The sequence below is a fragment of the Helianthus annuus genome, chromosome 5, assembly GCF_002127325.2.
Source record: "Helianthus annuus cultivar XRQ/B chromosome 5, HanXRQr2.0-SUNRISE, whole genome shotgun sequence".
Lineage (NCBI taxonomy): Eukaryota > Viridiplantae > Streptophyta > Magnoliopsida > Asterales > Asteraceae > Helianthus > Helianthus annuus.
Window position 1 is genome coordinate 97,501,184 of NC_035437.2, and position 14,854 is coordinate 97,516,037.

At 40.7% G+C, this 14,854-nt stretch overlaps 1 protein-coding gene across 1 annotated transcript; it reads right to left on the reverse strand.

Moving 5' to 3' along the window:
• Nucleotides 1-9,444, reverse strand: LOC118492131. Its single transcript, XM_035989927.1, has 3 exons — nt 9,303-9,444; nt 8,765-9,165; nt 1-7 (listed from the first exon to the last, which is right to left on the reverse strand). Exons 1-3 carry the CDS (start codon nt 9,321-9,323, stop codon nt 1-3), a joined length of 429 nt encoding a protein of 142 aa, XP_035845820.1. The 5' UTR covers nt 9,324-9,444.
• Between the last annotated feature and the right edge of the window lie 5,410 nt (nt 9,445-14,854).

Consider the following 14,854-nt stretch of genomic DNA (forward strand, 5'->3'; position numbering starts at 1 on the left):
TCAAGGCCTAAAGGTATATTAAACATGAATTAAAGTAAGAGTAAAAAAAAATTATGTTATGCATAAGTATGTGTAACAAACCAATATAACAAGTATGTACGACATGTGACTTGAGGTATCAAATAAGCATAAAGAACATGAATTTGCGTCTTGCAAATGTGACCAAATGTTTGTTTAAGAATCACGAACACATGGTAGTTGTTTGCGAGTTAATCTTCGTAAGTATGCATTAATTATAAACAACATGAATTTCATATAAAAGATCAATTTTTTTTACTACAACCGAAGTCTCGGATTTACAATGGCTTGAAATGAATTATAATTACAAAGGAGACGGATTTCCGAAAGTAGAAATATTTGACAAGTTTTCTGATTAGGCAAAGTGCGGAACAGCAGGGCGTTACAGAAGTGACATGGTCTATAAAATGGAATGGACTGAGTTTAAGAATATGGTGGAAAGAAAATTACGTCATCCTAATGAAAAGGAACAGATAGCTAATAAATTCTTAAACCTTAGAATGACTGGAGTAGACAGCAAAGGTTACACTACTACATTCTTTGAATATGTTAGAATAGTGCCAACCCTAGCATCACCAGAACCAGTGTTAATCTCCCGTTACATCTGGGGATTAATCAGCGAGATTAGACATGTAGTCAAGGCAGCTAGAGCACAAACTATAGAAGAAGCCGTAGAACTAGCAAATATCTTGACTGATGAACTGGTACGTACACAAGAAGAAAACCAAAGGAAGAACCTAGCTCAAAGGCTTACCCAGGAATTTCGCTACGGTAATTCCAACCGTGGGAAAAATATAGGTTCTACCTCTACACCTTACTGTAAAGCCTGTAAGAAGAAGCATTCAGGAAGATGCTCCACCTACTGCAATTTCTGCAAGATACTCGGACACGAGGAAGAAGATTGTAGGAAGAAACCAAGCAACAGGGTATGCTTCAATTGTGGAGAAAAAGGTCACATCAAGACAAATTGTCCGAAACTAGCTCCAGCTGTTATGGGTGAAATTCTGAGCCCATATCCTGGAAAATATCTTGATATATATCTTGTTTATTGTATATGTTTACATCCAGGATGCTGACTCAGGATATTGGTAACATCCTGAATGGTATCCTCAGGATCACTAACGGATTAAATGCAGGTACGTGGGTTAGAAGCTAGCAACGTTCATGAAGACTTTTTCTACTGAAGACTCGGTCCAAGTCGTTCACAAGAAGCCATTGAAGCCGCATTACTCGGTCTACAACGTTCACATTGGAATATTCGGAGCATCCCATGTTTATAGGAATTTTAGTTTGTAATTCGTTACTATAAATAGTGGGTATATCAGATCAACTAGGACATCACAATCACACTCTCTACACTTGCTCTTTCGCAACTTTCACAAAATTCATTGTAACACTTAGCGATCTGATCTATATCCTGCACTGTATCCTGAAGTTTAAAGCAATAAGAAGAACTAGGCAGCTGCGATTGTCAGCTCCCGAGGTTTTATGCCGGCGATCTAGATTGATCAAGGGCTTTCCTCGTACATCTCGTGTCATTTACTTTACTTTTTTGCTCATTGTTTGATCGTAGATACAGCTCAATATCCTGAGCCGTATCCTGAACACTGTTTTTCCAAAGAACCTAACAAGCATATTTTCAACACACTTTTTAGCACACTACCTCACTTAACTAATTTGATCACTTAATTGCTTCGGTAATTTTTGACCAAAACAATTTGGCGCCCACCGTGGGGCAAGTGGTGCTCTCTTTACTAAAGATCTTTGTGAAATCGTTAATCGGTTTTCTGTTTTCAAAACTTTTTGCCACATTGTTTACAATGGCCTCAAGATCAAACATGAGCTCTTCAACTGTGTCTGCTACAACTTCTGCAACAGTTGGTTCGGTGCTTCCACCACCTCCTCCAAGGATGCCAGCCTCTACACGATTCAAGATGTTATCCCTGCTCGGAATGTCCAGGGATCTGCTCCTGTCTTAGCTTCTAACGATGAAATTCTAACCTTATTTGGAAGTGTGCAGGAATAAATGAGGCAGCAACAGGAAACAAACCAGATGCTTTTAAGGGAAATACAACTCCTGAAGTCTGGCTCGAGCAGATCTGCTGAGGATAATATCACTCCATTACATCCCAGAGCGTTGAACTTTAGTTCAGCTGTGTATACTGAGGATAACAGGGGGAATATCGTGCCCAGCCTTCCTCAGAATCATACTCCTGAAATACCCTCCTCGGTCAGGATATCAACTGTGAGGAGCTCAGGATATGCTTCAGGATATGGGCAAAATCCTCTAACGGGTAACGTATCAAATAATAATAATGCTATTGCCACTAACAGTGTTGGATCTCTGCAGGATACGACTGTAACGTCAGAATTATCCAGGGAGCTTCAGAAATTAAAGGATATGATATCCAATGTACCTGGGGTGGTGCAGCCAATTCCTGAAGTATCCCAGAATAGCCACAGGATATCTCGATTCGTGCATCCTATATGTGATGCTGAAATCCCAAAAAGATTCCAGACTCCAAACATGAAGCTTTACGACGGAACCACGGATCCTGAAGAGCATATTGCCCAGTATAGGGAAAGGATGGAGATCAACCCTATCCCTCCGGAGCTCAAGGAAGCGTGCCTGTGCAAGGGTTTTGGTTCAACCTTGACAGGATCGGCTTTAAAATGGCTCTTGAATGTTCCTCCACATTCGATTACATCTTTTGCTCACTTAGTAAATTTATTTAATAGTCAATTTTCTTGTAGTAGAAGCTTTGAAAAATTAACAAGTGATCTCTACAGGATAACACAAGGGCCTCAGGAATCCCTTAGGGATTATGTGAACAAATTCAGCCGGGAATCACTAGACATTCCTCATCTTGATGTTGCAACAGCTGTGCAAGCTTTCAAGATGGGGCTGCAAAAGGATTCTCAATTCTATCAAGACCTTGTAATGAACCCATGCAGGAACCTGGATGAAGCCCGGAACAGGGCTCTAAGATATATTCGGTTAGAGGATGACAGAAAAATGCAAGAAAAGATGAATGCATCCTCGACATATGAATCGACTAACAAGAAATCAGAATCCTCATATAGACCATATCGCTCTAAGCCATATGGCAGAAATGATAACAAGAGAGTGAATGCTGTTGAAGACGAGGATCCTGAAGAATATCCTGAATTATCTGAATATTGTTTTTCTGTTAATATACCTGAACTAATGTATGCTATGCAGGGTTTGGGAGATAAAGCCAGGTGGCCTCGGAAGAATCAACAAAAAGCAGATTGGAAAGACAAGTCAAAATGGTGTGCTTTCCATGAAGATTTTGGACATATGACTGAGGATTGCATCGCTCTGAGGAAAGAAATCAGCTACCTTCTAAGCAAGGGATATTTGAAAGATCTCTTAGGGAAGAAGAAGAATAAGGGTCAGGATACTGAGAAGGATCCTGAGCGAGCGGCATCACCTCCCGCCGATGCCAAGATAATCAACTTCATTTCAGGGGAGACAAACCTATCAGGATGACTACGCTCACAACTGACAAAGTGATCACTTTTGATGCAGATGATAGGGATACTGTCCAGGATCCTCACCATGATGCTCTGGTAATAACATTATATGTGGCTAACCATTTTGTACGCAGGATATTGGTTGATAATGGCAGCTCCGTCAACATAATACAACTGGAGACTCTGACGAGGATGAATGTGTCTCCGATGGATATCACTTCGAAGTCTACTGTGCTCGTTGGTTTCAGTGGAGAAGCTAGGAACACAGTGGGAGAGATAAGGCTGCCAGTATATGTTGAAGGAGTCAACAAGATGCAACGTTTTTGTGTGATGGATTCTCTATCATGCTATAACATCATCCTAGGAAGACCTTGGATCCACGATATGAAGGCCGTTCCATCAACGTATCACCAATGCATCAAGATCCCTACCCCTTGGGGGGTTGTCAAGATCGACAGTGATCAGCAGGAGGCGAAAGAATGCTACTCATCCTCGATGAAATCCTCAACCAAACCTAGTGCAGCATAGCAATTAAAGACGCGGGCCCAGGATATCGTGGAGGATCCGGAGCAGGATGTGAAGAAAATTATCCTGGACCAGGATAATCCCGATATTTCGGTGCTCGTGGGAACCAATATCCCTCAGGATATTGAAGAACAATTAATTAACTTTTTGAAATGCAGGATGTCAACGTTTGCATGGAAGCATGAGGATATGACAGGTATATCTAAAGACATTATTACTCACAAGCTTGGAATTGACAGGTCATTCAAGCCTATACAACAAAAGAGAAGAAAATTCGCCCCTGAGCGGAATGCAATTATCCAAGAGGAAGTTGAGAGATTATTGAAGTCCAGGATGATCAGAGAAGTTAAGTTCCCGAGGTGGCTAGCAAACGTGGTTGTGGTACAGAAGAAAAATGGGAAATGGAGAGTTTGTGTAGACTACATAGACTTGAACAAAGCTTGTCCTAAAGACCCATTTCCTCTCCCCCACATTGATGCAATGGTAGATGCCACTGCCGGGCATGAAATGCTGACCTTCATGGACGCATCCTCAGGATTTCAACAGATCCAAATGGAGCCTTCTGACCAGGAGGATACTGCCTTTATGACACCAACAGGTATTTATTGTTATACAGCTATGCCTTTTGGTTTGAAAAATGCAGGTGCAACATACCAAAGATTGGTAAACATGATGTTCAAAGACAAACTGGGGGACACCATGGAGGTGTACATTGACGATATGGTGGTAAAATCAAAGAAAGCTCAGGATCACCTCCAGGATATTAAGGGAGCATTTGATATCCTGGACAAGTATAACATGAAGCTGAACCCTGCTAAATGCCATTTTGGAGTGGGGGCAGGAAAATTTCTAGGATATATGGTAACCAAAAGAGGAATAGAAGCAAGCCCAGAGCAAATTAAAGCCATCTTGGATATTAAACCGCCCTCAAATATGAAGGATGTTCAACGATTAACAGGGCGAGTGGCAGCATTAAATAGATTTATTACAAGATCCTCAGAAAAATGCAAAGACTTTTATGATATCCTGAAGAAGAACAAGAAATTTGAATGGGGTGAGAAGCATGAAGCAGCCCTGCAGGATTTGAAGCAGTATCTCTCAACCGCACCTCTATTGATGAAGCCTGAGGATGGTGAACCATTATCCTTGTATCTGGCTGTATCAGGGAATGCAGTAAGTGCAGTACTCGTAAAGGATCACGAAGGTCAGGAGTATCCTGTTTATTATGTTAGCAAAAGTTTATTAGATGCTGAAACTAGGTACTCTCACTTAGAAAAATTAATACTGGCTCTAGTAATGGCATCAACAAAGCTTAGACATTATTTTGAAACACATAGGATTCATGTTAAAACTAATTATCCTGTTAAGAATGTGCTTAGGAAACCAGAAATGTCGGGCAGGATGGCCAAGTGGTCAGTAAAGTTGAGTGCTTATGATTTAGTATATGAACCTAGAAATGCCATAAAGTCTCAGGCTCTAGCTGACTTTGTGGCTGATTTTAGTAGTGACATTCAGGATGAGGTAGACCTAGAAGTTCAACAGTTAGGAGAATCCTCAGGATCCTGGACATTATATACCGATGGTGCATCTAATGTAAGAGGAGTAGGATTAGGAATACTACTAAAATCGCCACAGGGGGACATAATACCCCAGGCTGTTAGATGCGAATTCCCTGCTACTAACAATGAGGCAGAATACGAAGCCTTAGTCGCAGGATTAGAATTGGCTAAGAATATGAGTATCAAAAATTTGCAAGTATATGTTGACTCTTTGTTAATTACTAACCATTTTAATGGATCCTATGTAGTCAAGGGTGAGAAACTAATGGAATACCTCGGTATTCTTAAAAAATTAGCAGGATATTTCGATGTTTTTAAACTTGAACAGGTACCAAGAGAGGATAACGCCGAAGCAGACGCATTGGCAAACTTGGGATCATCAATCAGGATACCGGAGGGAATCCCAATACCGATATTACATATCCTGTATCCTGCAACGGATCCTCAGCATAAGGAAGTAACAAGTATCCAAGATCCTGAAGTGGTGTATCCTGGAAAGGATCCTAAATCCTGGACAACCCCAATTATGAGATATCTCAAGGAAGGACATATTCCCGAAGACGAAAATCCTAAGGCATTTAGGATGAAGGTATCACGATTCACTATCATAAATAATATTCTATATAAAAAATCTCTTGCAGGGCCATACTTGAGATGCTTGGAGGATCCTGAAGCCAAAGAAGTACTTCAGGATATACATGAAGGGGATTGTGGTAACCATACCGGGGGCAGGTCATTATTTTCGAAAGTGCTGAGGACAGGTTATTATTGGCCAACAATGAGAAAAGATGCTGCAGAATATGCGCGAAGATGTGATGCATGTCAGAGGCATAGTAACATATTGCATCAACCAGCTGAACCACTATATCCTGTAGCATCCCCTTGGCCGTTCATGAAATGGGGGATGGATATAGTAGGGAAGTTACCAAAAGCTCCGGGAGGAAAAGTCTTTATGCTGGCAATGACGGATTATTTCTCTAAGTGGGTTGAAGCTGAAGCATTTGTGCAAGTTAGAGACCAAGAAGTAGTATCCTTCATAAAGAGGAATATCCTGACCAGGTTTAGAGTACCAGCTGAAATAATTTGTGATAATGGGTCCCAGTTTATAAGCAAAAGGACTACTGACTTTTGCAAGAGTTGGGGAATCAAGATGATAACGTCTACTCCGGTGCATCCTCAAGCGAATGGGCAAGCTGAGTCTTCAAACAAGATAATAGTGAACAACTTAAAGAAGAGACTTGGAGCCAAAAAAGGAAGATGGGCAGAGGAATTACCCTTTGTGTTATGGGCTGACAGGACAACGGTAAAAAATGCAACCGGCCAAACCCCATTCTCCTTAGTATTCGGAGCAGAAGCAGTAATTCCAACGGAAATGGTGATACCTACTGCAAGATCTATCCTACAGAATCCTGAACAGAATCCTGAAGCCTTATGTCAAGATTTGGATACCGTAGACGAAAGAAGAGACGCAGCAAGGCTAAGGATGGCAGCATATCAACAAAGAATATCCAGAGCATATAACAAGAATATAAGGACTAGGAGATTTCAAGTGGGTGATTGGGTGCTAAGGAAGGCTTTTCAGAATACTACTAATCCTGCCGATGGCAAGTTAGCTCCAAAATGGGAAGGACCATACGAAGTTGAATCAGAAGCAGGGAAAGGAGCATATAGACTCAAGAATATGGAAGGGGATATGCTACCAAGGTCTTGGAATGCTGTACACTTAAAGCTCTATTTCAAGTAAGAATAGAATTTAATTTCTATCTCAGAATGGTATGTATCCTATCTCTTTTAAATATATATGTTTATTATCTTGAACCCAATACTGACTTAGGCATCGGAGGGGTGTTAGCCAAGCTAACACCCACCTTAGTTTACAATTGTTTTGCAGCATATGCTCCAGGATATAGCTCCAGGATGTGTACTCAGGATAACTCAGAAGATTAGAGGATTGGCCCCCTCTCTCACGTTTAAGGGATACTGATCCCTTCACAGGTTTAAAGGTATTCACCTTTCTCCCGAATTGGGTTTAAACACCCCGCCTGGAGCGCAAGTTATTCAGGGATAGTTCAAGGTGGCGGGACCAGTCCATGTAAAAGTGGCTGACAATTTCGTTACTGTTGGCTATATCCTGAATTCTAAAGGTATATGAGGATTGATCACCCTCTCTCACGAAAGGGTATTTTCATACTCTCTAAGGTTTAAAGGTTTTCACCTTTCTAAGTCTTGGAGTTTGTACACTCCCGCCTGTAGCGCATGAAACTCAGTGTTTATCCCCAGTATACTAAGGGTTCATTTCAGGATATCAAGAGTTTTGCCCTGAGGTATGTGGAATTCATTCGAGTCAAAAATATGAATACATTTGTGTTTCTATGTTAAGTACAGGGGACATACGTCATACTATTCTGAGGATGGATTCGAGTTTATAAGTGTGCACTGGGGACAAGCCTATAATGAGGAATTGAAATTGATTCACTAAGAATCTCTGGTATGATCTTTCCTTTTTATTTAGACAACTAATAGGTTGTATTTTAATCAGAATATTTTTCAGGATATTTACCAGGATACATTTATAATGTGTTCCGAAAAATGTTCAAACAAAACAATTTTCACAAGTGAAATTTATATATCGACGACGACAATGATAAAGCCAAAAAAGGGTTATATTATTAACATAGCAAAAGATTATGCAATTGGCTTCGTCTCAAACCGAGACCCATCCACCAAAAGCATAATTAGTTTCCTAACATATTTACTTAACAAATGAAGGCTTCGTCTTGGAACCCAAGATACCTCCACCTTCACTTGTTAAAAGCGTTCAAAACAAACCATACTAACTGATGACCAAGGGCTTCGTCCTGAAACTCAGGATCCCTCCACCTTTGGCCATCATATTGTCTACGTGTAGGAAATTAAAATTGTTCAACAGACAAGAAAAGTAAATTGTTCGAGACATCAACCATCAAACCTAAAAAAAAGTGGGCTCCGGCCTAGGCATCAATATCCATCATCGCCCACTCAGCTGCCCTCACACAACGGCATCCTCTCCTGCTTTCCCCGGCTTCTCAGCACCAGCATCCTCTCCAGCATCATGTCCAGCATCCTCACCAGCATCCGCTCCAGCATCCTTCTTGTCTCCAGCCTGATCCGCCACCTCTGCTGACTTGGAAGATTCACCGGCTTCAGATGGGAGTGGTACAACCTTGCCTCCGAGCTCCTTCAGCTTGGCTACCCAGGATTCAATTGGCCAGGATGGACAAACAAGACCTGTCTCCTTGGCCTCATAGGCCATCTTGATGCGTGCTTGTAACAGGGAGACAATAGCGGAAGTCTTGATTCCTTCCCGGAAATTGATCATGGCCTGATCGTGATCCATTTGCATGGTGGCCAATTTGAGCTCAGCATCCTGGGTGACCTTTTTCAGCTTATCCTCATAGTGCCGGCTCTTTGCCTCGGCAATGGCACCTTGGTCGGCAACAGTGGTTTCGAGCTGCTTAATCCTGGCTTCATGGAGGGCGACAGTACCACATGCATCGTTGTACAAGTGGAGCAAATGCTGGAGGCCCTGTGCATCAATAACAGGTACGAGTTAGAATCTATATATCTATAATGACCAAGATATCCTATCAGGATATCCTGTTAGGATATCCAGGCAGGATATGTGTGCAGGATATATATGCAGGGTATGCGTCAGGATATTACCTTGTTAAGGAAGGATGTCATCGGCTCTAAGGAATCGGTAAAGCTGAGATCGTCATAGGAGAACCCTCCTGAGCTTGGAGCACTGACCTCAAGGCCCTTCCTCTTTTTCGCTGTGGAAGCACGAGTCCTTGGGTTGGCCTTGGGAGCTGGAAGTGGCTTGGAGCTGGTGGTAGTAGGAGCCTCCTTCTTGACTAAGGTTGGAGTTGGATAGCTGTCGAGTTCGTCAAGGTCTAGATAGACTGGAACTTTGCTGGAAAGAGGGCTTGGAGTTGCTGGAGATGGGTTGAAACTTCTCTCTGCTTCCGGAAGGAGCCTGATAGCGTCTATTCTTTTTTGAGAATCTGCAAGGGGAGGTGCTAGTTTCCTAAAATCAGCTGTACAAGAAAACGACAAAGTCAGTTCAGGATATAAAGCAGGATAACAAGCAGGATCATCTTTAAACCCTAAATCCTACCCTTCTTCAACCAATGCACCGGATAATCCGCTCCACCAGGGATTGAATCTCTTTTTACGAAAAAGAATTTGGATTTCCATTCCTCTTCATTCCTGGTGGCTCGGAGGATTAGTGGGTCACTGGAAGTAGAATAAAACAAGAATCGACAAGAACCGTGGCACCTAAGTCGGTATGCTAATGGGAGATCATGAACAGAAAGATCAGGGATATGGTTGTTCTTGATTTGATCAAGAACGGACAAGACTCGCCAAAGCATTGGCATTGTTTGACTAAAACAAATTTTTGTGACGTCAAAGAACTCGGTGATAAATTCAGAAAAAGGAAATTGTAGCCCTAGAGTAAAGGGGAAAGCATTGAAACACAACCACTCGTCGGAAACCATGTCTGATCGGATTTCCCGATCAAACGGCCGGAACACTGTCCCTTTTGGGAAAATGCCGGAGGTTTTAAGGGCCGATAAGTGTGCACCATCGAAGGTGCAAATTTCTTTCTCCGGATCCTGGAGAATATTTTGGTGGATGAACGTGGGAGCGGAGTCGCCGGAACTAGACCTGGTCTGCCTTGTCATATTGTGGCCGGAATATTAGAGAGAATGAGAAAAGAAGTTGAGAGAGAAGTCTTTACCTTTTTCTCTTTGGTAAAAGCTAAATGGAGATATACATGAGAAGATATAGGGAGCAATGAGTAAATATAGGCTGATTGGTTACAAGTAGTCACATCATGGGTCTTATCACTTAATTGCCTCGTTCTTCGGGAAAAAATATAACCGTTAGTGACCAGGATACTTAACGGTAACATTTTTTGGGGACAATTGTTATGGGTGAAATTCTGAGCCCATATCCTGGAAAATATCTTGATATATATCTTGTTTATTGTATCTGTTTACATCCGGGATGCTGACTCAGGATATTGGTAACATCCTGAATGGTATCCTCAGGATCACTAACGGATTAAATGCAGGTACGTGGGTTAGAAGCTAGCAACGTTCATGAAGACTTTTTCTACTGAAGACTCGGTCCAAGTCGTTCACAAGAAGCCGTTGAAGCCGCATTACTCGGTCTACAACGTTCACATTGGAATATTCGGAGCATCCCATGTTTATAGGAATTTTAGTTTGTAATTCGTTACTATAAATAGTGGGTATATCAGATCAACTAGGACATCACAATCACACTCTCTACACTCTCAACACTTGCTCTCTCGCAACTTTCACAAAATTCATTGTAACACTTAGCGATCTGATCTATATCCTGCACTGTATCCTGAAGTTTAAAGCAATAAGAAGAACTAGGCAGCTGCGATTGTCAGCTCCCGAGGTTTTATGCCGGCGATCTAGATTGATCAAGGGCTTTCCTCGTACATCTCGTGTGATTTACTTTACTTTTTTGCTCATTGTTTGATCGTAGATACATCTCAATATCCTGAGCCGTATCCTGAACACTGTTTTTCCAAAGAACCTAACAAGCATATTTTCAACACACTTTTTAGCACACTACCTCACTTAACTAATTTGATCACTTAATTGCTTCGGTAATTTTTGACCAAAACACCAGCCATGAACAACAAAACTACTAAGAATGCTAGAGCATTTGTCCTGACTGCAGGAAGAAGCTAAAATGATTCCGGACGTGATTGCCGGTACGTTTTTAGTTAATGATGTTTTTGCTAAAGTATTATTTGACTCTGGTGCGAACCAAAGTTTTATTAATACTTCATTTTGCAAACTTCTCAATCAACTATTAACTAAACTCCAACAAGAATGTCTAGTAGAAATAGCAAATGGAGAATCCATTAAGATTACTGAAATCTTGCAGGGAGCAAGAATAGAATTTTTAAATCAAAAGTTTATTGCAAATCTTTACCCAATGAATCTGGCAGGATTTGATATTGTATTAGGAATGGATTGGTTAATAGCCAATAAAGCTAGTTTTCTATGTGATCAAATGTCAATCCAAGTAAACTCACCAGAGGGTGAAAAGATCACAATTAAAGGAGATAAGCCATCTAGATCCACAAAATTCATCTCTGTGATGAAAACAGCAAGCTGTGCAAGAAAAGGGTCACTAGTGTATATGATTTCCATAATCATTCACAGTAACGGAAAGGAATTGAAAGATATCCCCGTAGTATCTCAATTTTCAGACGTATTTCCAGAAGAACTACCAGGACTACCGCCGGACAGAGAAGTCGAATTCAGAATTCATCTGCTACCAGGAACAGCACCAATTGCCAAAACACCTTACCGTTTGGCACCCGTAGAAATGCAAGAGCTAAAGAAGCAGTTAGATGAACTATTGGAAAAAGGATTCATACAACCAAGCTCATCGCCATGGGGAGCACCGATCTTATTCGTCAAAAAGAAAGACGGGTCAATGCGTATGTGCGTTGATTGCCGAGAATTGAACAAAGTCACGATTAAAAATCGGTACCCATTACCGAGAATCGATGATCTGTTCGATCAATTACAAGGAGCTCGATTCTTTTCTAAAATCGATTTACGCTCAGGATATCATTAATTAAAGGTACAGGAAGAGGACATTCCTAAGACCGCCTTCAGAACAAGGTATGGCCATTATGAATTTACCGTCATGCCATTTGGTTTAACCAATGCTCCAACCGCATTTAGGGACATGATGAACCGAATATGTAAGCCATATTTGGATAAATTCATAATTGTCTTTATAGATGATATTCTCCTTTACTCTAAGAGTAAAGAAGAACATGCAGCACACCTACATGCACTCCTAAATTTATTAAGAAAAGAAAAGCTTTATGCTAAATTTTCGAAGTGCGAGTTTTAGTTAGAAGAAGTGCAGATTCTTGGACATTTAGTCAATCATGAAGGAATTCATGTGGATCCCACAAAGATCGAGGCAATTACTAAATGGAAAACCCCTGAATCACCAACATAGGTTAGAAGTTTTCTAGGACTGGCTGGTTATTATAGACTGTTTATCTGGGATTTTTTTTCTAGAATAGCCATTCCCTTAACTAAGCTAACCTGTAAATCTGTTAAGTTTGAATGGGGACCAAAACAAGAAGAAGCCTTTAGAATTCTTAAACAAAAATTAACCAATGCACCCATATTAGTATTACCAGAAGGAACAAAAGACTTTGTAGTCTATTGTGACGCTTCTAAATTAGGTTATGGATGTGTGTTGATGCAACGTCAAAAGGTCATAGCCTATGCCTCTAGACAACTTAAGAATCATGAAGAGAATTATACAACACATGATCTAGAATTAGGATCCATGATTTTTGCCTTAAAATTTGGAGACATTACCTTTACGGTAGTAAGTTTACCATTTTCACTGATCATAAGAGTTTAAGATATGTTTTTGGTCAAAAGGAGTTAAATATGAGACAGATACGCTGGATGGAAATTCTTAGTGATTATGATTGTAATATCCAGTATCATGCAGGAAAGGCTAATGTAGTAGCCGATCCCTTAAGTCGGAAGTATCACGAAAAACCAAAAAGAGTACGTTCTCTTAAATTAAATCTGCAGATTGATTTAGATGAACAAATTAGAGAAGCACAGTAATCAGTAATCAAGGATGATACTGAAAAATTAAAAGGAATGATTAAGGAATTAGAACAAGGAATAGATGGAATTTGGAGATTCCATAAGAAAAGAATTTGGGTACCTAAACAAGGAAACCTACGTCACCGAATATCAGAAGAAGCCCATAAGTCTAAGTATACGATACATCCTGGAAGTGATAAAATGTGCCAAGACTTAAGAAAGAATTTCTGGTGGATAGTAATGAAAAAGGATGTAGCAGCTTATGTTACCAAATGTCTAACCTGTTCACAAGTTAAAGTTGAACATTAGAAACCCTCAGATTTATTGCAGCAGTTAGAAATGCCGATATGGAAATGGGAGTTGATAACAATGAATTTTGTTACCAAATTACCCAAGACAAGAAAATGTAATGATATAATCTGGGTGATTGTAGATAGGTTAACTAAGTCAGCTCATTTCCTACTAATGAAGGAAACTTTCAGTATGGAACAGTTTGCCAAGTTGTATGTAAATGAAATAGTTTCATTACATGGAATTCCTTTATCTATTGTTTCTGATAGAGATAGCCTTTTTACCTCTCATTTTTGGACTAGTTTCCAAAAAGCGATGGGAACCAAGCTAAATCTAAGCACCGCTTATCATCCTCAAAAATTAAGAGACTAGTTCTAGTCAAAGTAAAATGGGATTCCAAGAGAGGACTAGAATACACTTGGGAGCTTGAATGAGAAATGCAGAGGAAATATCCACCCCTATTCCAGTAGACCTCGATGACGAGTTCTAAAACAAGGTGGGGAGGATATAACAACCCTTCCTATAATATTTAGAACACCTCTAAACGCCCTAAAATACACCCCGTATACAAAAATAGGCCCTAAATACCTTTATTTTTATAAAAATTAAATAAAAACAAGTTTTAATGGTCTCTGGCGGGCCGCGAAGACTTAGTCTTCGGCTTACACGGGGCGCGAGTGAGAGGACAAACGCAGAGCCCGGAGCCGCCACGTGTCACACGCGTCTCAAGGCTATACCGGTGACTGGTCTGAGCTAGGGCCTACCCGACCTAAGTCGCGGGGCGCGAAGGCCCCTTGTGTTTCCTTCGCGGGGCGCGACAAAGTGTCGATCAGACACTATAAATAGAAGGCACCGGCCTTCAGTCCCAATTCGCTCATTCTCTCGATCTCTCTCTAAATTTCTGCAATAATAATAGTAATATCGGGCATAATACCCCCCTAAATAACGAAGCTCTGCCTCGTTGTAAGTATTTTAACCCCCGGTTACGTATTAGATACGCTGCCCGATTGACCTAGTGCTCCGTAACGGCTGTTGAGGCTCTGCCTGACGTAGTCGTTGGAGTTCTGTCTCGGGGAGGGTATAACTAATGTTTGGATTATTATACTAACGCGTATGCATTATTTAAAATTTATAGATTATAACCTAGAAGCCACAGGAAATTATCTAAGATAGCAACATGAGTAATCTTCCTTTTTGCAAACTGTTTTACAAAGCCTCAATGTTTTAAATTATATTTCACATTGATTGAGTATCTGTATTCTACAATTATCGTCGGTATGT

Bases quoted from the DNA above. Each gene is read 5' to 3' on its own strand.
- LOC118492131 (XM_035989927.1), bottom strand. From the start codon at position 9,323: ATGACATCCTTCCTTAACAAG. The intron at 9,166-9,302 runs GTAATATCCTGA...ATTGATGCACAG, and splicing joins TGACATCCTTCCTTAACAAG to GGCCTCCAGCATTTGCTCCA.